At 37.7% G+C, this 25,554-nt stretch overlaps 3 protein-coding genes across 6 annotated transcripts; 2 read left to right on the top strand and 1 right to left on the bottom strand.

Moving 5' to 3' along the window:
- Positions 1-163: 163 nt before the first annotated feature.
- On the top strand, positions 164-9,519 carry LOC127661789 (DENN domain-containing protein 11). 4 transcript variants are annotated; one of them, XM_052152683.1, is made up of 10 exons: positions 164-707; positions 1,007-1,106; positions 2,222-2,380; positions 3,938-4,094; positions 5,089-5,227; positions 5,443-5,574; positions 5,896-6,046; positions 6,246-6,314; positions 8,453-8,644; positions 8,770-9,519. In XM_052152683.1, exons 1-10 carry the CDS (start codon positions 335-337, stop codon positions 8,780-8,782), a joined length of 1,485 nt encoding a protein of 494 aa, XP_052008643.1. In that variant the 5' UTR covers positions 164-334; the 3' UTR covers positions 8,783-9,519. The 4 variants fall into 4 exon arrangements, with proteins under 4 accessions (XP_052008643.1, XP_052008641.1, XP_052008642.1 ...); XM_052152681.1 differs by having other exon boundaries at positions 9,030-9,519; XM_052152682.1 differs by having other exon boundaries at positions 9,034-9,519.
- A 135-nt stretch (positions 9,520-9,654) lies between these two features.
- On the bottom strand, positions 9,655-16,681 carry LOC127661790 (acylglycerol kinase, mitochondrial-like). The gene is made up of 15 exons (XM_052152685.1): positions 16,427-16,681; positions 16,184-16,223; positions 15,954-16,033; positions 15,733-15,808; positions 15,556-15,648; positions 15,447-15,479; positions 14,744-14,838; positions 14,576-14,645; positions 14,396-14,472; positions 14,249-14,306; positions 13,025-13,172; positions 12,745-12,842; positions 12,586-12,656; positions 11,780-11,864; positions 9,655-11,654 (listed from the first exon to the last, which is right to left on the bottom strand). Exons 1-15 carry the CDS (start codon positions 16,534-16,536, stop codon positions 11,523-11,525), a joined length of 1,266 nt encoding a protein of 421 aa, XP_052008645.1. The 5' UTR covers positions 16,537-16,681; the 3' UTR covers positions 9,655-11,522.
- A 217-nt stretch (positions 16,682-16,898) lies between these two features.
- Positions 16,899-24,926, top strand: LOC127661661 (DNA-binding protein SMUBP-2-like). Its single transcript, XM_052152476.1, has 15 exons — positions 16,899-17,162; positions 17,385-17,554; positions 17,760-17,955; positions 18,109-18,206; positions 18,352-18,515; positions 18,695-18,895; positions 19,100-19,247; positions 19,344-19,518; positions 21,055-21,237; positions 21,382-21,500; positions 21,665-21,759; positions 21,954-22,077; positions 22,228-23,061; positions 23,590-23,789; positions 23,890-24,926. Exons 1-15 carry the CDS (start codon positions 17,086-17,088, stop codon positions 24,085-24,087), a joined length of 2,982 nt encoding a protein of 993 aa, XP_052008436.1. The 5' UTR covers positions 16,899-17,085; the 3' UTR covers positions 24,088-24,926.
- Positions 24,927-25,554: the final 628 nt, after the last annotated feature.

Here is a 25,554-nt window from a genome sequence, read left to right on the forward strand (position 1 = left end):
TCTAGAGGTACAGGAACGGTTATGGAAAACTCATATTGGTTGTCAAAGTCGTCTGCACGTTTATTTTTGGGTATTGCGCACACAGGCAACATCATACTATTTATTTTTCGGGTGGGAGGAGGTTGGGTTGATCACCACGTGAGCGGAAGTGAGTGACATCATCACAACAGTGTACGCCTGGGTAGAGTCTCTATACTAAATTTAGGCAACCTCGGAATTACATCCGCTATGTTCCGTCTCATGCTTAACCGTTTGCCACTTTGACCGAACCGCTCTGTACCGAGTGCGACGACTTTGTTTTTCCCCCCCTCCATAGGCAATATCGAAAAACACTATGGTCGAGCAGTCGGATCGCGCTCCGCTGCTGGACTGGGAGGAGGTTCCCCCGGCCGAACTTGGCCCATCTGTTCCGTCACCGGAGATAGAAGATTCATTGCAGTCCGGTGTGTCGAGTTACCCGGCCCAGGGCGGCGTAGGGGTAGATATTTCCTCGAGCACAAGCCTGGCGAGACCGAATAGAATAACAGCTGTTATTGAAAGTGCGCATTCCCCCTATAAACAGAGCTACCCGGGAGAAGATGACTTTGCCACGGATGAGGAGGGAGACTGCGCCTTTCATGGATTGTCAGTCAGAGACAGGATCACTGGATGGGAGGAAAAAGATCAAATTGTTGCCGTGTTTGTTGTGACTTTCGACACGAGATCGGGTGAGGTTTAACACTGATGAAATACTGTTAAGTAATTGGTTGAGATCAAGTACTATGCTTTATTTTGTGTACAGATGAATCCACATGTTTCGTAATATAACATGCGTGGAAATAAAGTGAAAGTTGTATAAGTCATCCAGCTGACTACTTAACTGTACTTTTACTGACTTCCTCTTTTAGTCTTAGGGAGTTCCGCTGAGCCAGTTGAAGACTCTTTTTAGCCCTTCTGCAAACACCATTTGATTAAACATTTGATTGGTTCAACTGCTTCACATTTGTTTACATTGTGTCTTTTCCAGGGAACATGATAGAATGGTGCCTACCTCAAGATATGAACCTGGAAGGAGTCGAATTCAAGTCCATGGCCAGTGGCTCTCATCGGATCTCAAGTGACTTCATGTGGGAATCCCTTTTGTTGAGCATATTTAACATTCACCCTTCATATACATCTATATTTGAAGAAATAAGTTGGTGTTATCGTCTCTTCTTAAATCACCAGCTTTGTGAAGGAGCATTCCTTTAATGTTTTCAAATTCCAAAATCTATGGAAATTGCCTCCATAATTTTGTCCTGGGCCCAGTGAATTTAAAGGGATAGTTCTCCTAAAAATGAAAATTCTCTTATCATTTACTCACCCTCATGCCATCCCAGACGTGTATAACTTTCTTTCTTCTGCTGAACATAAATTAAGATTTCTAGAAGAACATCTCAGATCTGTAGATCCATACAATACAAGTAAATGGGGACTAGAGCTTTGAAGCTCCAAAAAGCACATAAAGTATAAAAGTAATCCATAAGACTCCAGTGGTTTAATCCATGTCTTCTGAAGTGATTCAGTCGGTTTTGTGTGATAACAGACCAAAACAGGTTTCAGTTACGCTAGAGCTTGACGCATGCGCAGAGTGCTAGATTGCAGTAGGAAGTGTAATCATGTTTGAAATCATGATCAACAAGAAGACTGCTAATGTCTAGATTTATAGTGGAAAAAGGAGTTATAGTTTGTTCTGTTCTCACCCAAAACTGATTCGATCACTTCAGAAGGCATTGATTAAACCACTGGAGACATAGGGGTTACTTTTATGCCACCTTTATGTGCTTTTTAGAGCTTCAAAACTTCGGTCACCATTTACTTGCATTGTATATACCTACAGAGCTGAAATATTCTTCTAAAAATATTTGTGTTCACTAGAAGAAAGAGTTATACTCATCTGGAATGGCATGAGGGTGAGTAAATGATGACAGAATTGTCATTTTTGGGGGAAGCCCCTTTCTGTGGTTTAAAATGTACTGTTACATCAAGATTTTACCAAATGGTTTGTTTGGCACTGTCTGCATCATATTCAGTGATGTTGCCATAGGACAAACAGTTTCATTTGTTGTTATTCATTTTCAGAATTAAGCACACAATATTTCCATTTAGTCATTTATCACACTTTTAAATGACATAAACAATGTATTTTAGTGCATTGAGCTGTGAATGCATCTGGTTGAAATGTGTATGTCTCTTTCTGTAGATATTTCCGTAAAGGCTGTTACTTCGGACTAGCGTGCTTTGCCAACATGCCTGTGGAAAGTGAGCTGGAACGAGGGGCTCGGATGAAGTCTGTAGGGATTTTGTCTCCTTCATACACACTTTTGTACCGTCACATGCACTTCCTGGAGAACCAGGTCCGGTGAGTGTCTATTTAGGGATGCACCGATCTGATACCTGGATCGGTATCAGTTCCGATACTGAAGCATTTAGACGGATCGGGTATCGGTCCGATGAGACAATCCAAATCCGATACTGTGTGTTAGTCATGCTCGTTACTGTCAAGCTCCAAAAATGACATAAAGAACCATAAAAACACCATTAAATCAGTTCATATGACTCGTGCATTTTATTCAAAGCCACTTGAAGATGTGCGATAGCTCTGTGAATCAGAAAAGGCTGTGTTTAACAAGTGTATATGTATTGTATGTTCGGTGCCAGCGCATTAGTGAATGGTGCTGCTCTGTTGACACAAACTCACGCACAGGCTGGTGATGCACTCGCGGCTATTTTTATCCTTCACAGTGGTGCGCAATATTTAAGCGCTACTCAAGAACAGCATCTCCGATGTAGATGCTCAACAGTTCGATTCACTTATAATATGCATTTAGAACAGCAACGGAGGTGCATTTTACCAGAATTTGAATAAGAAATTAATTAAACTACTGTGAACTTGCCTACCAGCAGACACATACAGGACTTCCTGTTGAGTTTATAATGTCAAAAAAAGTGCATAATTTAAATATATTAATGTTGTAATTATAATTAAAAGTCAATAATAATATTAATAACAGTGTATTATTATAATTGTCATCATTAGTATTTGTTTACAATTTATAATAATATTAATAAGTTGAATGGGTTCCAAAAAATAACTGTGTGAATGAAAAGTGGACTGATGTCACAACTAAATTGAACAAAAATGAGATCTGAATCCTTTAAAGTCCAGAGGCAAGTTGAAACATTTTTGGAAAATAAAAAAAAGGCAAAAATAAAACACTGGTTTCTTTTCTGAGGTTAATATTGTTAATTTCGCTGCTACATTATCCAGTATACTAGTTAATAATAAAGAGTTTCTTAATAAGCTTTACATTTATAGTGAAATTATGTGTAGTTAGAGGTTTGTGTTTCTTTACATATTAAAGAGTACATCCAATTAGTTCCACACAATAATGTAAAGATATCCTAAACCGATTAAGCAAAAAAACAACACTGGTATTGGCTTGGGATCGGCCGACACTGAGATTTATGATATCGGATTGGAAGAGAAAAATTGGTATCGATACATCCCTAGTCTTTTTGCCTCATTCTACATTCAACACTTTTTATGTCTTTCACATTTGTTCTTCTGCATGCATCATTTCTATTTTTAAGATGTTGTTAATTGTTAACACAAGCTCTGACTAGCATGTGCTGTCACGTGGAATTGGTTATATTATTCTGATTCACTTTTAAAAGGTTTATCTAATAATTTTGTTATATGCCGCATGGTTGAATCATAAAACAACAACAAAATGCACCCTGTTGATGTAAAAACTTGAAATTGTGTAATGTGCATGCACGTATGTTATAAATAATACAGTATGTTCTATGCATTTTGACTCGTTGACTAATGTCTACATCTCAATAAAGCAACTTTCTGTTTAGTGTAATGCTTTCCATAACAACACCATTTAAGTCAAAATCTGAATTTTTGCAGGCACCAGCTGCAGTGTCCAGGACAGTACTCTCCACTGGAAGCTTTCTATGAGGATAAAAAGGCAGTGTTGCCCCCAGGAGGGAATGGTTTGGTCACGGCTTGCCCGACTAGCTCTCTTGGGCCCATAGTCAACTGCTGCATGCATCCAGAGATGAAGGTTTGAAGATATAACACTGTGTCATCTGTCATTACTCAAATCACCAACTTTTTGATGTGGTGCTACATTAAAGACTGTACAGTAAGCAACCGTGTTTACATTTGTGATAGTAGTATTACATAATTACACTAGCTTTTTTTCTAAAGACAAGTAGGCCAGGCCAATTTGTGGAATTTCTTGTTACTGATTAGTAAGGGTGTACCTCAAAGTAGCAGTGTATGCATGGGAAAAGTCTGCTTAGTAAAAACAGAACTGTTGTGGTACAACAGTCCCTGGGCACAAATCACAAGGTCCTCTATTGTTAAAGAAGAATGTCAGATGAGATGATAGTTTTGTTGAAAAATGTGCTGATTCTAATACGTAAAATGCTGTTTGTTGAAAAAATGCCCTGCTTAGTCTTAAAGACAAATTTTCACAATCCATGGTCTAAAAACAATCATGCTTTTCCTGGAAGCTTTAAAGGGACAGTTCACCCATAAATGAGAACTCACTATCATGTCGTTCCAATCCTATATGACTTTCTTTTTTCCTATGATACATCAATGCAGAAGTTTAGTAGAATGTGCAAGCTGCTCTGTGCCATACAATAAGATTAGATGAAGACCATAGGTTGTCAAGTTCAAAAAAGGACAAAATGCACCATTAAACTACCATAAAAGTAGACGATACGAATTGTACTCTATATTCCAAGCTTTGTGTTATGAACAGCCTGACATATCTCTCTATCGCTTGACAGTTGTGGTCACCTTTCACTTTCCTTGTATGGAAGAAAAAAAAACAGCCTGTATTATAAATAACAACAAGTTTTGTAAGACATGAGGAATTTAAATGATAACAGATTTTTTCTTTCTTAATTTTTGGGGGAATTATTTATTTAAATGTATTTATTACAGTTTGTGTTGCGTGTCTGTATATTAAGTCATTTATTCAGTGATCTTAAGCAACAAACCATTCCACATTTGAGTATTTCTGTTCTCTTTACACCTCCAATCAGATCACACACCCGGCTGGCTGCATGTCCCAGTTCATCCGCTTCTTTGGAGAACAGATCATGGTGCTGTGGAAGTTTTCTTTGCTCAGGAAACGCATCCTCATTTTCTCTCCTCCCCCTGTCGGCGTAGTCTGCTATCGGGGTGAGACCAAAATCCACTTACATGTGGAAACTTCTCTGCATATCTTCCATAACAGATTACATGATAAAGATCACCATGTTCATCACATACAACTGCATGCACTTGCCCAAATGTCTTGGTATCATGCAACAATAATACTTCAAATCTGAGAGTTTTCACTTTATAGCTTACAATTATAATGCTCTGTTTTGTGTTTTGACTATCACATGTCTTAGTGTACTGTTGCTGCTGCCTTGCTAATGTGTCCATTCCTGGGATGGGTGCCTCGGTTCCGGAGTTCCGCCCCTTCTTCTACATCAATGTGGCTGACATTGCAGCTCTTGAGACAGAGCTATCTTATGTGGCCTGTAAGTGTCTCAGTTAAGCAAGGGAATGAATCAAGAGGCAAAATGTAGAATTCCAAAAGCAGAGGAAGTTTAACTGTTGTAAATGATGATGGTAAAGTGTAAACAAGTCCAGAATGAGTTTGTAACTTAGGAGTTATATGTAGTGGGCTCAAGAAACAAAATACTTTACTTTCATCATCACTTTAATGAGTGGATGATAAGAATAGAACTCAGAATTGAAAAGTAAATTGTGGAAGAATTATTTCTGAATAAATCTGTGAATAGCATTTTTTGAGACTGAAAAGTTTTTTAGCTTTCTGCATGTTTTCTTTGGATTCTCAGGTACAACAGAGAAGATCTTTGAGGAAAAGAAGGAGCTATATGATGTCTACGTTGATAACCAGAATGTAAAGACACACAGAGAGAGCCTTCAACCTCTGCTTCGACTCAACAGTGCGGATAGAGAGAAGTATCGCAAACTCTGTGAGCAGAGGTATGCCAGCCTTTTTTAACCAGCAAGGCTTTTAAAACAGGCCTCAATTTGATAGAATTTCAATATTACATCTACTGGTTATAATATATGGTTGATCAAACAACTAACTAATTTTGATGCAAGATCATTAGTGGTGCTTGCTAAAGCTAGCATCACTATTACTACTACTACTACTAATATAATGTTGATATTTTTTCAGGCAGTTGCTGCTGTACTCTCAGGAAGTGGATGGAGACTGCAAATCTAACGAGGAGGACCTCTTCATTCTGTAAGTGAGAGAATTACATGCTACAGTACATGGACATGAACAGTTTATAATATCAGCCATTTACTGAAACATTAGGAGTGTTTGAAAAGCAGCATAAATAATAATAGTAACAGTTCCTCTTTTGATTTGGGGTTCATTTTTATTATAAGGTTGCTAATATTTAAATTATGGGAAAGTATGTTTTGAAATGCATATGACTATAAGTTACTGTCACTTTAAGAAACATTGTTTTACTAATAGGAAAGCAGCACACACTTAAATGTGCTGTAAGCATTTCTAAATTTTTTCGATCTTTCTATTAATGCATGTTACTGGTCTTATTGTGAAGGATTCATCCATGCATATTTGCTATTTTATCAGTGTTTTTGGTCTCTAAATCTTTTTTTAATATATTTATTATTAAATTTTTTTAATCTCTTTTTCCCTAACCCACTACTTAGTAGGTCTTCATGGTTGCACGGTTACTCACCTCAATCCGGGTAGTGGAGGACAAGTCTCAGTTGCCTCCGCTTCTGAGACAGTCAAACCGCACATCTTATCACGTGGCTCATTGTGCATGACACCGCGGAGACTCCGCACGTGGAGACTCGTGCTATTCTCTGCGATCCACGCACAAATTACCACGTGCCCCATTGAGAGGGAGAACCCTTAAACGTGACCATGAGTGGGTTAGCCCATGTGACTCTATCCTCCCTAGCAACCGGGCTAATTTGGTTGCTTAGGAGACCTGGCTGGAGTCACTGGGCACACCCTGGATTTGAACTTGTGACTCCAGGGGTGGTAGTCAGCGTCAGTACTCACTGAGCTACCCAGACCCCCTTGGCTTCGTAATCTTTAATCAAAATGTCATAACTTGCTCTTCCGGTGAAATGACAATTCTCTGCTGACATCTCTACAAGGGTTAGTCTGTTTTAACCCAGCCCTTCAAGAGTCATGTAAACAAACTTTTCGTCAAAGCAGCTAATGCAAAGATGAACAGGTGAATTTTGGCTATTTTCCACAAAACTCCTTTCCTTACCCCAAAGTTCCTTGGTTATGGGCCAGCTGGCTTAAATTTACATATCGAAGGAGGAGGAATAACAAAGAATTTGTGGTTGTATTTGAACCTTGTCACGTCTGAATTGCTGAGGTGATCACTGCTACAAACAATGTGACTTGGATGCCTCTGGAGTTTAGTTAAACTATTTAAATGCAGATATCTTGGGATGTTCAGCACGAGTAAGTGTTTTTTCCCTTTGTTTAGTGGATTGTGATTCAGAAATTTGAAATTGTGATCTTGCTCGATTCTCAATGGCTAAAGCCTCGGTGTAAGTAAAGACCACAATGTGCTTGTGCGTTTACCCAGCAATTTCATTCGAGAGTACAGTACATTACAATATGGAAGTTAAATTGGTCACAACTTCTGTTTAATGCCGACTTTAAAGGTGCACTCAGCAATTTTTATATAAAATGTAATATGTCATAATGGATTTATTCTGACACCTAGTGGTATGGTGCAGCATCATTCAAACGCAATCATTTTCAGTTACTGATGCCATTGTAGAAAATCACTATTTACAGCAGCACAGCCATGATTCATTTAATCTATGAAGAAAAGTATCTCGGTTACCGAGATTAAGCGAGTAGTATTCAGTTGGTCATTGTGGACCCTCTCCATGTAGAATAAATCTTTTTATAAAGTTACTGATATGACTTAAGTCATTAGGATTATATGCATATGTTTTATTACTATTCATTTCTTTAGGAACTAAACTATTTTAATGTGGAAAAAATTACTGAGTGCTCCTTTAAGGCTCTGAGAACAGCAAAAAGAGTCAGGAGAGCAGCCAGATCAGAAAACTAGCCAATCAGAAATGCTGAAATGGCTTACAGCACATTTAAGTGTCCAGTGAATAAGCTTTGTTGGTATGTTGAGCTGTGGAAGCACATGGATTTTCTGCCGTGATTGTCAGTTTGTTTTTTTACACACTGGTTGTTCAAAGCAATGGAATATAAATGACTGCAGTGGGAAAATCACAGTCCTGTCATCAAATATTAGTCCAGACAATGTATGATCAACAAAACATTTTTTCACAGCAACTCAAGACCAATTCATGTAATCACAAATTAATCTGAATGTCCCACTCGTTGTGAACCAGGTTCTTCATAGAGCAAAACAACCGAATATTCCAGACCCTGTCTGAGGTGGCGGGAAGCTCTGAGCCAATCCTGACCGCTGAGCATGTGCGAGCCATGGGGCTGGATCCTCACGGCGACCGCGGGTTTCTCGTCGACCTGCTGGAGGTCTACGGCATCGACGTAATGCTGGTTATCGACAACCCCTGCTGCCCGTAAGACTTTCTGTCTCTGCCACCCCCCCCCCCCCCCTCTCTCTGGAGCCCATTTTCTATTGGGGCTAAATCACACTGCCTGACTACCTGCATTTTTTCCTCTTTCTCTGGCTTGGCTATCTCAGCAGTCATTCTTGACCCCTCTGGACTACACTGCCAACACCAACAATGCCCATGCAATCTGCCTGCAGGCTTTTTATGCACTCTGCAGCCTGTCAGTCCAGTGAAGTCGTTCCACTTATCTGTCTGTGTGTTTTGTATCCTTCTAGCCTGGATTTCCTCACAAATCTGCCTAATATTTTATCCACAATGTGATGAAACTAATCTCTGTGCCTCTGTACTACTTTTCAATGTGTGGTCTTCAGTTGTGACTTTCTTCTTCTAGCCAGTGCTGTCTTGGGTAACTGAAGTGATTTCCCCAGTGGTTATAAATCTGCTTCATATGGACCCCAGAGAATCAGTGACATCTTCAGTCCACCAAGACCAATCCTGGATTCACCTTTTTCTTGCTGGTAACAATGGTTAATTGTTATGGTTGTTGCCAATTACACTACTGTGATGAAAAAAAAAAAAAAAAAAAAACAGGTATCTGTCAGTGTTTCTCTTGTTTTGCTCCTGCAATGAGGTTTGATCTCGTATACATGAACAAATAAACACAATCAGTTTTGATACATAAAACACTGTATTTTGGCACAGAGTGCTTGTGGATTGTTTAAAGACAAATGAATGAGAAATTTCTCTGTCAATATAATTTCTGTTTCCAAGTGTTATTTGATGACTGACTCTTGATACTCCTTATTTGACAAAATAGACAATGCTGTCTACCCTCATTAACTGTAATAACACTGAATGGGCCTTGTTGTATTACAAACAATTGAAGCAGAGCAGAAGACATGTGTTTTACTGCTGGACAGGCCTTTAATCACTAGGACTCTTGGTACTGAATGTAAATGATACATTTTCAATCCACCGGTTGATGCACAAATGATGTTAAACAGACACAGAAATGATATGTTCAGCTTTGTTGGTCATTTAATTTGCTCTGAAGACATGAATGTGATTATATTTCTGTCTTTGTCATCATCAGTAAATGCTCTAATACTTGATTAAGTGAATATGTATATACCTGGGTTTGTTATTTAAATGTATCGGGGTTGATCACTGCTGCACAACAGCAGCAGATTGACCTCAAAATGTTGATTGTGGGTTTGAATGTTTGTTTCTGGAGCTATGTCCTGTAAAGACCCAAACTAGACAACAGTCTGTTCAAGTGATTCATAAAACTATTAACCTAGGTGAACATTTTATATAATTATTTGCATAATCCTTTCCATTTCCATCCACTGTCAATGTTGATTAAATTTAAATTACAGATACATTTTTAAACCTGCTGACAACATCAACCATATTGAGAGTAAGCACACAAAAAGTACAAAAATCTTGGCAATGAGTGCAGGCGCTCAGTTTGATGGAGCTCAATAAATTACAGTAAATGATACTGAGTTGCATCTTGCCCAGTTGATTATAAGGATATAATGGTTAAATGTGGATTTTTTTTTGGTTTGTTTACATTTAGTTTAGAAATTGAAAGAAACTTTCCTCTGTAATTCAATCTTTTTTTTTCTTTTGGATAAAGATCAGTTTATTGTCCTCCCATTGTAAATAAATGGAGACTATATATTTAACAGCCATGTAACATACTGTAATTGTACAGGTTTAATTGTCTGGTGTTGTGTATGATAAATTAAATTTTGTGAGTTATTTTGGTGCTACACCAATTCTTTGTCACAAAAACAGGCTAAATGAATGTTGAGATTTACTCTACCGCTATCACCAAGCACTAGTATAAATGTGTCTGTCTTTCTTACACACTACCTATACAGTAATAGAAACTTCAGCATGTGTCTGTTGTTTTAAAGCCAGTGATTCTTATTCACTGCCATTATGAAATAAATGGTTCCTTCTTTTATACCACATGCTTTGTGCAATGTTGATTTGTGACTGTTTACAACCATTGCATTAATTGACAATATAGGAGAAAGAGCATTAACAAGTACATATAAAGCTATGCTTTACTAATAAGAACAATAATTAGAGAATTATATTGACATTAATTATTGGTCCTTATCTGGGCAGGCATTTACAGCATAGTTGAATGTTTTCAGTTTTTAAAAGCAGGTTCTAGTGCATTCATTGCACTCTTCATATTATGATAAAAGATATTTGAATATAACCTTTACAGTTTATCAATGTAAATCAGTCTAGACTTTGTGCCTATGGTATAACCTCCTCATCCATTTTGTAATAGAAAAACTTGAAGGCACATGTGACGAGGAGGACATGGCCGGGCCATAAGGATGGACGACTGGTGCGGAGTTACCCCAATCAGCCGGGAGATGCCAGTTAGGGAGAGAGAGAGAGATTTGGGCTAGATAGCACTTTGTATGTTGTATCTGAGTGAACTGTCCACCCGCCCCCAATTGGTAGGGGAGGCAGAGATCTGCCACAGCATCATTCTCTCATAAACCTTTTCCAGAGAACTCTCCAATATCTTATTAACCATTTAAATTTACTGCTTTTGACAGATGACACCAAATGCAAACAAACAAAAACACACACACACACACACAAACCTACTTGACTTCATAAAGAACCCTTACAAAGACTTAATATCTATAGAACACAAACTGTTTCTCCATCAGAGTGTGATGACATGCTGTAGCAGTTTCTTTGTTAACCCTGTACAAGTTCATTTGACTCCACTGTGTGTAGTAACTGGTATGTTCAGTTTCTCTCATAGTATAAGGACGTGGAGAGTGTCTCAATGGACAGCAGTTCTTCACACTTTTACATAACCGACAACAACGCGTCACTGTCCTCAGTGAGCCTGTGCAAGCTGTTCTTTGCGCTGTGGACTGCAAAAGAACCTTAGTTTCCGTGGCAACAGTCTCACTTCCACAGACATTGCCTCATATTCCTCATTGTCGATGTCATAATAGCCAGCACCCTCCTATGGACAGGAGAAGACCAGCAGAAGTTGAAAGCAGCTTGAGACTGTCAGGCAATGGATGATTACAAAGAAATCAATCCATTAACAAATTCCCCCCCAAAAAATCTAAATAAATAAAACCAGACCTTGGGCAGATTAAGACAAGCAGCACTGGCTTCTATATGCAAAGCATTTTCTTTAGACTGCACTGGATCCACTGCTTTCTTGGTCCTGCATGACATGAATCATAAATAATTTATGCACAAACATATTTCCTTACACAGGGCTTCCCAGACAGGGGTGAGATTGAGAGATTGTAATAGAAATTCCAATGCCAAATTAAATGTAAACAAATGTAAATTTCAAAATAAAATGTTACATTTAAAACCACCAAAATATAACGCTGTAGCCTACTTAAAATTTCAGAGAGTACTTTGTACTTTGTACTGGGATATACACTCAGCCGGTCATGTCACAAGTGATCAGCACCCTAACACAAAGTGGAGGGGCCTTGTATCACCCTGAAGGTGTTTATTTTGCAATAATGACTGGCTGACTGTATATTATCCCTCTTATTAAACAGCTACCAACCAAATTAACAAAATAAATGGACATGATATTTCTTGTGTGTGTATGTGTGTAAAACTTCGCTGACTTTAACTAGTTATATTGATTTTATTAAGTGCCCAAGACAGAAAATGAGCACAGCTAAATGAGCATCCATGTTATACAGTGTTGCTATTGACCATGGTCATTATCCAGAAATATTTAATAGCTGAATGCTGCGACTGACCAATCAAGTATTCCAGAGAGTCATGTAATAAAAATAAATAGTTTAGGTCATAAGGGTTCAGCAGACAAAAATGGGTTGACAAAGCTTGCTCACAGTTTCTTTTACATTTTTCCCTTTCTCAAGCACAAGGGGTAAAGTAGTGTTGTGAATGACCCTCACCCCTCAGTGATAAACTGTCCAACAGTGAAGGAGTCTGGCTCCAGAGTTATCAGCATCGAATCATCTACACGCTGAAGAAAGCAAACAACACCAATCAGCACAATTAGATCTAAAATCATTCCCATAACATCTACTGTGTAAGTGATTCAGATAACTCACCCTCTTAACAGGGTTGTTATTGTGTGTGATAACTGAGAGTTCCACTGTGGAAATGTCTTTGTTCTCCCATTGCTCTGGCTCTGGCTCTTTCAGTGGCACTACCAACACAAAATGACAATAATACATGAGACGACCTCAGATACATACTTTTGTCTTGCCCTAGTTTATTGCATAGCAGTATATCAGAACCAGCTTTAAGACAAGGTTTGAGAAACATTGCTATATTTATTCACAGAAATATGAATAAAGAATAAAGCTTAAACACATATTGAGAAAATACCTTCAATAGGAGGGTTCCAGTAGTTCTGAAGTCTGCGGTAGATGCGGAAGAGAAGGTTTGGCCGGGGCGGCTTCTCAATGAGCAGGTCAGGTGGTCGGGGTACAGGAGCCAAATAAGAGAGGGAGGCCTGGTGAATCTGTGGCCATTCCTGTAGGAGAGCAGACATGCTGGTTAATCATAATATTTACAGTCATTTTAGGGTTTGTTGATATTACATCGTCATGGCAATGAAGATGTAAAACTAGCAATAACTTCACACAGCAAATGTTAGAAAGTGATTTTATCACAGTAAAATCATGTTAACACACATATTGTTTATGTCTTATGGCTATTCTTTTGAAATGGTGAGTATTTTAACATTTACAGATTGTCCCTCATTCACTTCCATTGTAAGTGCCTCACTGTAAACCAGATTTAAGTTTTTATTTTTTAAAGAAATGGAGGCCAGTCAAAATTTATATTTGGTAATAAATATTATGCAACAAATGCTGTAGATTGAGCTAAATTTGTACTGAACCTAGAATATACCTTGAAGGAAGTGAAGCATTATTTAAAGAGATAGTTCATCCAAAAAAAGACAATTCTTTCATAATTTACTCACCCTCATGCCATCTAAGATGTGCATGACTTTCTTTTTCTGCTGAACACAAATGATGATTTTTAGAAAAATATCTCAGCTCTGTAAGTCCATACAATGCATGGGAATGCTGACCAGATAGATCAGCATAAAAGTTGCTGTTTGCAACTTTTTCAGTTGCTTTTGAGTGGGAATAGGCCGAAATATAACTCGACTTGATTTCAATGATTTCAAGCTCGATTACACTTCCTAGTCCTTGAAAAATGTGTAGCGTGCTAGATGGTGCTACAGGAAGTATAAACAAGCTTGAAAATTAATGATTGCCAAAGAGACTGCTGTCAAGATGTATAGTGAATAAGGAGTAACATTTTGGTCTGTTCTCACCCAAAACCAACTGGATCGCTTCAGAAGACATAGATTAAACCATTGGAGTCTGATGAATTACTTTTATTCAGACTTTATCTCCTTTTTGGAGCTTCAAAGGCCTGATCACCATTCACTTGCATTGTATTGATCAACAGAGCTGAGATATTATTTAAAAAAATCTTCATTTGTGTTCTGCAGAAGAAAGAGATTTTTCATTTTTGGGTGAACTATCCCTTTAACTTTAAGTGCAATTCATCCACAATGCATGGAACTGCACTCACCTTAAGGGTACTAAACCAATGTGCTGCTCTTGTTTTCAAGGGGCCAAGGTACCAATATCTTGACAAAAGAGGGAAATCACATTATCAATGAGAAAAAAACACATCTACATTTATGCTGGGAATAAAAACAATGGATTAGCAGCATACTTGCTTATAGAAGAGGCGACATCTCTAAAAGCACCCCAACGTAAGCCTAACAGGGCAAACACTGGCTCCTTTTCTCCCTAAGAACAAAGTCAGAAAATCAACACAATGTGAAATTTTTCTCAGCTAAATCTTAATGTATACTCTACAGGTAATGTAATTCAAAATGCCAGTCAAACTCACTTTTATCTGAAGAACATCTAATGAAACTGTTTCTCCTTTCAGAATTGACAGGGTTGCTGACGTAATGTGCCTGAAAACCAAGTACATCCGATAGCAACAGACCATTATACTTTTAGTGAACAATTTTCTATTAAAGTTTATCAATTGGTTTTGTCATGACAGACTTACTGTGCCTTGTTGTCAGAAACTAGATGCAGACTCTGACTCAGAGAGTTCTTGGAACCCAGAGGAATGAAACCGATTGGTATTTTACTGAAGGTCTCCTGTGATTAGAGTAGTGCAAATTCAGATTATGTATGAAAAACATAACCTAAATTCATAAAACACTTAAATAGGCCCTATTATGCTTATTGAGATTTTACCTTTCCTTTAGTATGTAATATAGCTGTTTGTGAATGTAAAAGGTCTGCAAATTTACAAAGTCCACGCAAAAGGAAGTTATTCTCTCCCACAGAAAACACTGCCCCTGAACTGCCTGAAACTCCTGGTTTGCAGTCCAGCCATTACTTCCGTGATATAGCTACATCTCTATGCAACACATTTGCCTCAGATATGTGCTGCTTGGGAGGTATCGGAAAAAGAAACTTGGTTATGGTATGGGGCGTTACATTTCCGACACATGTGCTAGGCGGTTGACCAATCACAATTGACTTGGGCCAGCTGACCAATCAGAGCAGACTGAGCTTTTTTGGAAAGGGGGGCTTTAAAGAGACAGGAGCTCCAACAGAGCGTTTCAGACAGAGGGTGAAAAGAGGTGCTGCAGCAATGTATATTATGAGAAAAAGCATGTGTTTTTTTTTAACATTAAAGCATGTAAAACTATTCTAGTTGATGAAACTATTCATGTAAATGAGCATAATATGCCATGTACCTCATCAGTTCTGCGCAGTAGGCCAGTTATAACCTATGTGAAACAAAAATAAAGTATTCAAACTACTTTAAGTAATTTGCTGTATGCAAAAAAAAAAAAAATGTAATACTTCCTGCAGCGTCCCATCACCACCAGCAATAATCAGCATATCTGTTTGCTCCATCAATTCCATGAGCTTTTTTGCCTGGCCTTCATAATCCGTCTATTTTAAAAGAAGGAATTTATTGATTAAGTACCAAATAAATAAAAAATATATGTACACATACATGTAAATAAAGGATGATACCTTTACAATTTTAACCTCCACACCAGCCAAGTGTAAAATTGGAGCTGCATTCTTCTCAAACAAATTACTGGCTTTTCTGCAAGACAAAACATCACTATAAATATTTTCTTTCATTTATGTAATGGTTGAAATAACACGAGCACGCAGAGATATCTAATGAAAATGCTATAGAAGATCTTAATTGATGTCAGTGACAGTAAGGGATATTTGCATAACTGTACCCTTTACATGCAGCAGGATTCAGAATGACTGTGGCTTTCTTCAGCTGCTCCTGAGGTAAAATTAATTGTTGACCGAATTCCTGTGAAATCGTGAGATACAATTTAATTCACTAAAGTACACTTTGGGGTACAAAGTTCAAATATATATTGAGTAAAACAATTGTATACATTAACAATGTATACACACATGACAAACATTATATGATAGTTATTTTCAAAATAAACCTTACCCTGGCCTCTTTACACGCTTCTCGTCGCAGCACATTGTCACTGTAAATAAAAGTGCAAGAATAAATTCAAGAAATAATTTTTTTTTTAAATAAAAAATACAGTAAATGAGTTACAGGTAAAAGGCTTTTTTTTTTTTACTTGAGGTTAAAGTGAAAAATTACTAATTAGAGACAATTTCCAGGTGTTTGATTTATCATCAAACCAGTGCTTTTTAAGCTGTCCACAAAGCTGATAATACTAACCAGTGCTTTCCATACAGCCAGTGTCCCCCATATGACAGCACACACGCAGCAAATGTGGACTTTTTCCAGTGATTACGTAGAGTCCGTATCACTTTCACCACCCGAGCCATTATTCTATAAACACTGTTTTTTGGATATCCCACTGAAGGTAAAATATTGCCCACGTTTAAAATAAATCTCAATCAGGACAGCATGATAATCTTCATCGTTGACATTTCACCGTTCATGACCAGCGCAACAAATATTCAGTCCTCCCAAACATAAAGCACTGAGATCCGTTCCTCCTCAAGCTGTAAGAATGAAAGGCTATAAATGTTAAATAAAAGGTATAAAATTCAATTATATAAAAAATATCTGGATTCACTGTATATTTTAATTTCTATAGTTTACACTATTTCTGCTCACGACGGAATTGAGTTTCGTAAGGGATTGAATTTAGAGACGGACCCAAGCATGCGCTGTAATGTATAAACAGACATGACAGCATAATTTATGCGCTTGAGTCACGCAGGAAGAGTATTTTATGAAATGATAAAGTCCAGAATGTTTAATAGATAAAGGGAAGAACTGCTAGGTTATTTTGAGCAAGCTAAACCTCTTGTATTACCAGCAGAGACATAAATTATTTCTGACTTCAGTCATCTGCTGATGCGGCAGATATGGAGGTTGAAAACTTCGTTTCCAAAACAATTGAGCTCCTTCAAGAGGAGAGAGAAGCTGAGCTAGAGGAAACCAGGTATATGACGCATTTGTCACAATGATCTACACACTTGTATAAAATATACAACTTTACAATTTAAAATACAATTTTAAAAACGTATTACTATCCTGTATGTTGAAATGAAAGAACCAAGATTAATAAATGCTGTAAAAGTATTTTTCATTTTTAGTTCATGTTAACAAATGGAACCTTATTTTAAAGTGTTACCCATTTGACTGAATATTGTTTATGTTTCAGAGCATGGCGGGAGAATTTATCTCCCAAGAATCTACAGAACAAAGGAGTATACCTGCAGAAACTTCAGGTCGGAAGTCAGCATACTGGCATGTATGGCAGACTTCTAGTTGTTTTTGAACCCAGGAAAATTATAGGACCCTCAGTTCTTCCCAGCAACACCTTTGGACCTGGTGAGACATCATTCCATCTTAGAACATATTCATTGGAGTACTTGAAGTAGGTTTTTGTCACAAAGTAGACAAGTCTCATTTAGGCACAATAGCGTTAGTGGTGATATTTACACACAACTCTTCATGACTCAGAAGTCTTACCACTGAGCTGTTTCACCTTTTATCACAAGTGTTGAATACATTTTTACTTTGCTTCTTTTTCCAGGTGATATAATAGGTTTATATCAATCTGAGGGTCAGGGTCAGTTATCTCAACTGGGCTCCGGTGTAGTGACACGTGTTACTCAAACGTCTTTGACAGTGGCTTTTGATGACACACAAGATGGTATTAATGTGGACAGAGATGGACTCTACAATCTTATGAAGTTGGCAAATGATGTGACCTACAGGCGACTGACAACGTATGTGCAATGTATCAGTTCAGTACATAGATCTAGTGTTATTTTAAAGAAACCGTTACTGATTTTTCATTCTTTTTTTTAACTGTTAATTGTGTGAATGATATTGCTGATGTACAGTGTGACGTTAGCTTTTTGTGTATTTCCTGCCTGCAGTGCCTTAAACTCTTTAAATGGATACAGCAGTGGTCCAGCGACTCAACTGATCAGTGTCCTCTTTGGTTACTCAGAACCAGGGACATTATCACATCAACGTAAGCATATACATATACATAAAGTGACATGTTAAAAAGCTCTATGAGACCGTTCCAGGAAAAACACCTACCTATATAACATTTTGATTTGTGTGTGTGTGTTTGTGAGTGTTTTTATCATCCAGTTGTGTTTCTACCATTGCAGATGTATTGGAATTTAGCAACGTCATGTTAGATCATTCTCAGAAGGAGGCTGTGTCCTTTGCAATTTCTCAAAAAGAGGTTGCAATCATACACGGGCCACCAGGGACTGGTAAAACCACAACAGTGGTTGAAGTAATCCTGCAGGCAGTAAAGCAAGAACAAAAGGTTTGCATAAAGCAATCAAGATATGTGCCTCTAGATTTGGATCATTAAGGTCATTTACATCATGAAAGTAGAAACAGAAAATAAATAAATTTTTTGATGTTGTTTAAATGCAGTGTTTGTTGGATCATCAATGTGGTAAACTGCTGGTTTACATTATCCAAAACGTTAAATGTTAACAGGTCCTTTGCTGTGCTCCTTCCAATGTGGCCGTTGATAACTTGGTGGAGCGCCTGGCAAAGAACAAGGTCAAGGTTTTGAGATTGGGTCACCCTGCCCGTCTGCTTGAATCAATTCAGAAACATTCACTGGATGCTGTACTTGCACATAGTGACAACACTAATGTCATCTCTGATATTCGCAAGGACATGGACAAAGCTTTTGTAAGATTTTTCATTTCCCCATTTTTTTCATTTAAATAATTTTTTTAGATTGCTGTTTTGAACTTGTTGTAGTACAGATCTAGCAATGTAATCTGCATAGGATTACATTTATACTATAGGTAGGAGGTCAGTGTACATTGATTGTGAATGTTACAAATTGTGTAAGAATTCATTCATATTTAAAAAATGAATGTATTGATGTAGAGTGAAATGAAGAAGACCCGTGACAAAGGCCAACGGAGCAACCTGAGACGGGAAATAAAGGAATTGCGGCGAGAACTGAGGTCAAGGGAGGACACAGCTATCAGTCAAATCCTGAAGAGAGCTGATGTTATTCTAGCTACTAACACTGGTGAGTTAGCAAGTTAATAAGCAGTCATGCTGTTTTATTTCTGGAAATGTTTATGTTTATACCACATTTTAAATATGCTATATTGATTTCATACAGGAGCTTCTGATGATGGTCCTCTGAAACATCTTCCTAATGATCACTTTGACCTAGTGGTAATAGATGAGTGTGCTCAGGCTCTAGAGAGCAGCTGTTGGATCGCTCTGCTCAAAGCACGTAAGTGCATACTAGCTGGGGATTACAAACAGCTGCCACCGACCATCAAATCACAGAGGTATGTAAGAAAATAAAATCTTATTTTTGTGAATTCTTTGATTTGTAAAGTATCTATCATTTATGTAATATATGTGTGAAGGTGCGACGCCCCTATTGTATCTGTTAGTGTTCTTACTATTATTATTCTGCTGTTGATGTCTATGGCAGCCCATAGAACCGTACATGGGAAAGTTATGAAATTTGGCACACGTTTAGAGGACACTCTCAAATGTAACTGACCCAAATTTGGGGTCTCTCTAACTCAAACCCTGTAGTGCAGACAACTGTTCAAAATCACCCACATGTTACAGCCTATAACTTTTGAACCATAAGGCAATCAAAATATTTTTTCCTGTTTTTCCTTGGGTCATGACACATCTCATTAGGGTGTAATTTTATTTTAGCTCCGCCTACTACATTTTCCATCATTTAGAATGTTCTGAAAAACCCACTTTTTCAAACTTTTCCTATACCTAGACCTTATGTCCGATTTGCACCAAATTTGTTGTGTCTCATCTCAGGACACTTATGACATTTATTATGATGGAACAAACCGTTCTTGTATGCCACATCGATGAATTCAAAGGTGAGCACGCTAAAATTGACGCATTACCATATTGAGATCATACTTGGTTTATGTCATCGCAAGTATGATCTGAGGGTACCTGCACAGTTTCGGCATAGCACCACTTGGTGATAAAGAAATATGAAAATGGCTATTTTGTCTTATAACTTATGAATAGTTTGGGCTAAAATCATGAGAATGATACCCAATTTTCCTATGTCGGCCATATTGGGTGTCGGCCATTTTGAATTTTGACTTAAATAGCTGTATGCTACAAATGCATTGGTGTATCATTATGAAATTGGTATGTGTGATTGGGGCCATATCCTGAAGTTACTCAAAACGTTTGGGGACAGAGCTCTTTGTAGTCAAAATATACAAAGAAATGTTTATAACTTTTGAATAATTTGGCCTATTGTCATGAGACTTGTGTCGTTAGCTTCCTTGGGTCGCACCGAGTACCGCGATACCAAATTTGCCATTGTTGGCCATTCTTCCTGTTCGTCATTTTAAATTTATTTGAAAACTTCCTTTTTCAAACTCCTCCTAGAACATATGTCTAATTTGTGACATCTAGAGACACTCATCACAATAAGTAATGATAAGCATTTCTATATCTGTATCTCTTGAACGCTTTGGTGTATTGACATGAAACTTACAATGTGGTTTTGTGACCAAGTCCTTACAATACCTTATCAATTTGGTGACAGCAACACATATTGGTCAAAAGTTAAGCATTTGTATATCCCTATAAGTAAAAAACAAATGTCTTTTTTCACCATTCTGGCTAAAATCATCACCGGAATTCTATGTTTAATCAAAATGTTTGACATTGGTGTGCTTGGCCCCATAACTGCTGCTTGGAGCTACATTATTATTTGTTTTGTGAGTGTCTATTAACCTTATTATTAATTGTATTCCTTTAATCGTATGAATGACTGATTAAAAACGTACTCCCATAATTATTAAATTATATATATATTTTCACAGTGCTGCATCTAAAGGCCTGTCTGTGAGTTTAATGGAGAGGCTGATTAAGAAATACGGAGACTCAGTGGTTCGAATGCTAACCACTCAGTATCGCATGAACAATGCCATCATGCAGTGGGCTTCAGAGCAGATGTACCAGGGCAAACTGATCGCACACACTTCAGTGGAGAAACACTTGCTAAGGTGTGAAGATACATTTTATTTTGTAATGTTGACAACTTATATTGCTGTATATGTTAATAAGATGACATGTGACACATTTAACTTTTCTTATTTAATCCATAATCTGATAATTAGTTTTTTCATAACTGATTGCATCCTGAGCAGGGACCTGCCTGGTGTTGTTGATGTTGAGGAGACCAGAATTCCGCTTCTGCTCATTGACACTGCAGGCTGTGGCCTTAATGAAATTGAGGACACAGATGAGCAGTCTAAAGGCAATCAAGGTTATTGCCAGCTCCAGACTCAACCTTTTGTGCACACATTCTTGGATCATTTGATATACAGATATTTACAGTTACACATACTGATAGTGACTAAATTTAGTATTATTTTTGATATATTAGTGTTTGAATATGCTTAACATGCTTTTTGAAATTACATTCTACAGGAGAAGTAGACATTGTGGCTCTTCATATAAAAGCTCTTACTGAGGCTGGAGTTCAAGTCAGAGACATTGCGATTATTGCGCCCTATAATCTCCAGGTGAAATCTTTTTCAAATTACTTAATAAGGTGTTATAGAACATTACCAGAACTTTAGAAAGTGGTTTAAATATATCAGTGCAAAACAAAGCCTGTGTTAAGAAAGTGTGTTCTACATTAAAACAGGTGACAGTGCTGCTTCAGTATGAACCGCAGCATGCATTTTAATTAAATTAAGAATTTTGTCTATTTTAGGTGGATCTTTTGAGACAGAAACTGTCCCTTAAACATACCGAGTTGGAGATAAAGTCTGTGGATGGCTTCCAGGGCAGAGAGAAGGAGGCAGTGGTGTTGTCATTGGTCAGATCCAACAGAAAGGGTTTGTCAGTATTTGTGCTTTCATTAAATTAACACTTGTTTTTACTGATTTAACAGGGGATTATTCCATCCCACAGGCCAGTGTATACAGTTTAAATGTGATTTCAGTATTGATTGAAAATGTATTAATCATGTTAAATATACCCTAAAGGTGAAGTTGGATTTCTTGCTGAAGACAGAAGGATCAATGTGGCTGTGACACGTGCCAGACGCCAGCTCGTAGTAGTGTGTGATTCTCAAACTGTTCGAAGCCACGATTTTCTCAAATCCTTAGTGGACTACATGACTGAACGTGGGGAAGTTCGGACTGCCTTTGAATACCTGGAAGACTGTGTACCACAGAATTACATCCGTGACTCAAAAGACAAACAGCCCAATGGCAAAGATATTTCATCCACAACACAGAAGCCCAAGAACCAGGGCAAGAAAGCAGATCAAGAACATAAGAAAAGTGCTGAAAACAAAAGCAGAGGAGAGGGTCAACCCAATGTTCATTCCCATCAACACAATCAAAACAAATACACCAACCATCCTAAACCCAAAGATGCTGATCAGACCCAAAATAAAAGAAAAGAAATAAAGGAGCAGATATTGAACTTTCTGAAGGATTCAAACAAGACAGAGCTACAGTTTCCTTCCTCGCTGAATTCCCACGAACGTCTGCTGGTCCATGAGCTCTCTGAAGAAATGGGATTGAGACATGAAAGCCAGGGAGAAGGGAAAAACCGCTGTATCACTGTGGCGCAGACTCTGCCAGGACTAGAAAAACTGGTGAAGGAACAAGATCCCAAACAACAAAGTACTGGGGTGGAGCTACTTGAAGAATCACAAAAGAAACCTTCAAAGCCCGCTGTTGATTTGAAAATCTTGCATTTGGAGCGTATGCGTCGGGAGCAGGAAAAACGAGAAGAAAAAAAACAGCAGCGTATGAGACCAGAGCCAGATCTCAATACCAGCAAAGGCCAGTCTTTTAAGAAGTCCAAAGGTTTGCAACCTCTATCCCAATTATCTTTCCATCATACATCTGAATTTTTTAATACTTTGATTCTCTGGGGCCTGGGTAGCACAGCAAGTAAAGATGATTACTGTCATCCCTGGAGTCGCGAGTTCGAATCCAGAGCATTCAGAGTGACTCCAGTCAGGTCTCCTAAGCAGCCAAATTGGCCTGGTTGCTAGGGAGGGTAGAGTCACATGTGGTAACCTCCTTGTGGTCGCTATAATGTGGTTCTTGCTCTTGGTGGGGCACGTGGTGAATTATGCGTGGATGCTGCAGAGAATAGCATGAAGCCTCCACATGTGCTATGTCTCTGCGGTAATGCGCTCAACAAGCCGCGTGATAAGATGTGCAGATTGATGGTCTCAGATGTGGAGGCAACTGAGATTCATCTTCCTCCACCCGGATTGAGTCACTACACCACCACGAGGACCTAGAAGGCATAGGGAATTGCACATTCCAAACATTTCTTTGATTCTCTGTATCACATATTATAGTCATTGTGTTTTTTCCCTATAGGAAAGGCTAAGATAAAAGCAGCTGCAACAGACATAGCTGCTGCTGCCACAGCAGATGATGATTTTGACACTCTTATCGATGCTGTAGTTAAGGCAGAACGAGTGTGTGCCTTTGTGAAGTGCAAAGCCAGTGTTCTCACACTGGGACAGCTCTGCATCTTCTGCAAAAGACAATACTGTCTGAGTCACCATATACCTGAGGTAAAACTTGATATATATTTTACAATAAAATATGTAGACATCCAAACATATGATCTTTTTTAATGAGAAGTGGGTTTGAAATAATTATGTTGTATTACAGGTTCACGGATGTGGAGACAAAGCAAAAGCTCAGGCTAGAATGAGGATAAGTAAAGAAGGAGTGCTCTATGCTGGAAGCGGAGAGAAGGACAAGTCAATAGATCCAAATAAAAAAGCATATCTGCAGAGAAAACTGGACTCCAAACTCAAAGATATGGCAACTCAAAGAAAAACCAAAGCAAAGGACAAAGAACATTGACATTTTAGGAGACACTAGATTAAGTTGATGCTGTTGAATTTGAATTAAAAATTGTTATTTACATGAAAATAATTATAGAAAGATTTCTATGCTTTAGCATTTTTGTTATCAAATCATCATGACTATTTAGGTGATTTTGTGGCTAATATGTTCTAAGATACGTCTGGTTTAATATAGATCCACACTAGAAGGTCTAAATGTTAAGCGAATCACAAAGATGAAACAAAGATGCCAGCCTTTTTCAATAGTCCTTTCTGGCACTGAGACTGAAAATAGTTTTTTTGAATGACTCAAAGTGCTTAATAGACCCACCCTAATGCTGGTATTAAATTCCTTTACAAGATTTATGTTTTGCAGAATCATTGTTGGGATATATAATTGGACTCCTTTCAAAGCAATTAATACTTATTAGGTAGACTACTGGAACCAGATCTTAGAAAAACTACTCCATGTTCTATCTGAATGATTGATGTAATGATAGACCATGTCAGATGGAACCGTACTTGGTTATCTCATAGAGTTTTGAGCTGCTTCCAGTTAATACTGGGTATAATATATTTAGTTTAGCACAGTTTCTCCACAAAAGCATGGGCTTACACATCTTGGCATCTCTGCATATACTGTCCAGTATATCTTCTCTTATCCACAAGACGACATAAGAGACAGGAGGAATTGCGAGCTCCATGGGTGCAGTTAGTGGAGAATTTTAATCGGGAGTGCATTAAAAGGAGCACTACAGAAATCAATACCTCTTGAGATTGTGCAATAATATTTAACACTTTTGATCCTTGTGATAACTGTCTATTGTGTCAGGTGCAATGTAAACTCTTTAAGTTGTCAGTACTTGAAATATCAAGTTCATAACTCAAATATTTATGTGTATTGAACTTATTTATCTTTAAAAACCATAAACTTAAGATTTTAAGTGTTAATAACTTAAACTTTAGAGTACAAAATTTAGGCCATAATGCTTTGTGCTTGAATTCTTTAATTATGTTTTCTTGGTCAAAGGGGGGCATGGGGGAATTTAAATAGTTGTAATTAAGAATTTATAGAGGTTTTTACTCTTTTTATAGTATTTATGTTGATTTGTTGCAAATAGTTGTTTCGTGTGATGTGACCATTAGGGTGATCAGTGTCCCATTTGAAATTAAATTTAAGCAATTCAATTAAAATGATTAACAGTAGAAACAACAATATTTAAATTGAAAATCTGAGTTAGGTCTACTTGCATCTAGTTAACTTAACCTAAATAGTCAAGTTCATTCTATAAGATCACCAAGTTATTTGAACTTAATTACATACATTTTGGAGACACCATTACTCAATTCAATTGAAGGAACAGGTTAACTCAAATGAATAGTCAACTTATTATGGGTGTTCAGTAGGCATGGACTTTCTTGTAAATACAGTGCAGCTGTGAAGTCAGTCCGGTCCAGTAGCTCTTGAAGTGGTCTCTCAGATAGA

This window comes from Xyrauchen texanus, chromosome 21 (genome assembly GCF_025860055.1).
Source record: "Xyrauchen texanus isolate HMW12.3.18 chromosome 21, RBS_HiC_50CHRs, whole genome shotgun sequence".
Taxonomy (NCBI): Eukaryota; Metazoa; Chordata; class Actinopteri; order Cypriniformes; family Catostomidae; genus Xyrauchen; species Xyrauchen texanus.

Bases quoted from the DNA above. Each gene is read 5' to 3' on its own strand.
- LOC127661789 (XM_052152681.1), top strand. From the start codon at position 335: ATGGTCGAGCAGTCGGATCGCGCTCCGCTGCTGGACTGGGAGGAGGTT. The intron at 5,575-5,895 runs GTAAGTGTCTCA...TTGGATTCTCAG, and splicing joins AGAGCTATCTTATGTGGCCT to GTACAACAGAGAAGATCTTT. The intron at 6,315-8,452 runs GTAAGTGAGAGA...GTTGTGAACCAG, and splicing joins GAGGAGGACCTCTTCATTCT to GTTCTTCATAGAGCAAAACA.
- LOC127661790 (XM_052152685.1), bottom strand. From the start codon at position 16,536: ATGGCTCGGGTGGTGAAAGTGATACGGACTCTACGTAATCACTGGAAA. The intron at 15,649-15,732 runs GTATCATCCTTT...CTTTTAAAATAG, and splicing joins TGGAGGTTAAAATTGTAAAG to ACGGATTATGAAGGCCAGGC. The intron at 12,843-13,024 runs GTATTTTCTCAA...TTGTGTTGGTAG, and splicing joins CTGGAACCCTCCTATTGAAG to TGCCACTGAAAGAGCCAGAG.
- LOC127661661 (XM_052152476.1), top strand. From the start codon at position 17,086: ATGGAGGTTGAAAACTTCGTTTCCAAAACAATTGAGCTCCTTCAAGAG. The intron at 19,248-19,343 runs GTGAGTTAGCAA...GATTTCATACAG, and splicing joins TATTCTAGCTACTAACACTG to GAGCTTCTGATGATGGTCCT. The intron at 22,078-22,227 runs GTTTGTCAGTAT...TATACCCTAAAG, and splicing joins GGTCAGATCCAACAGAAAGG to GTGAAGTTGGATTTCTTGCT.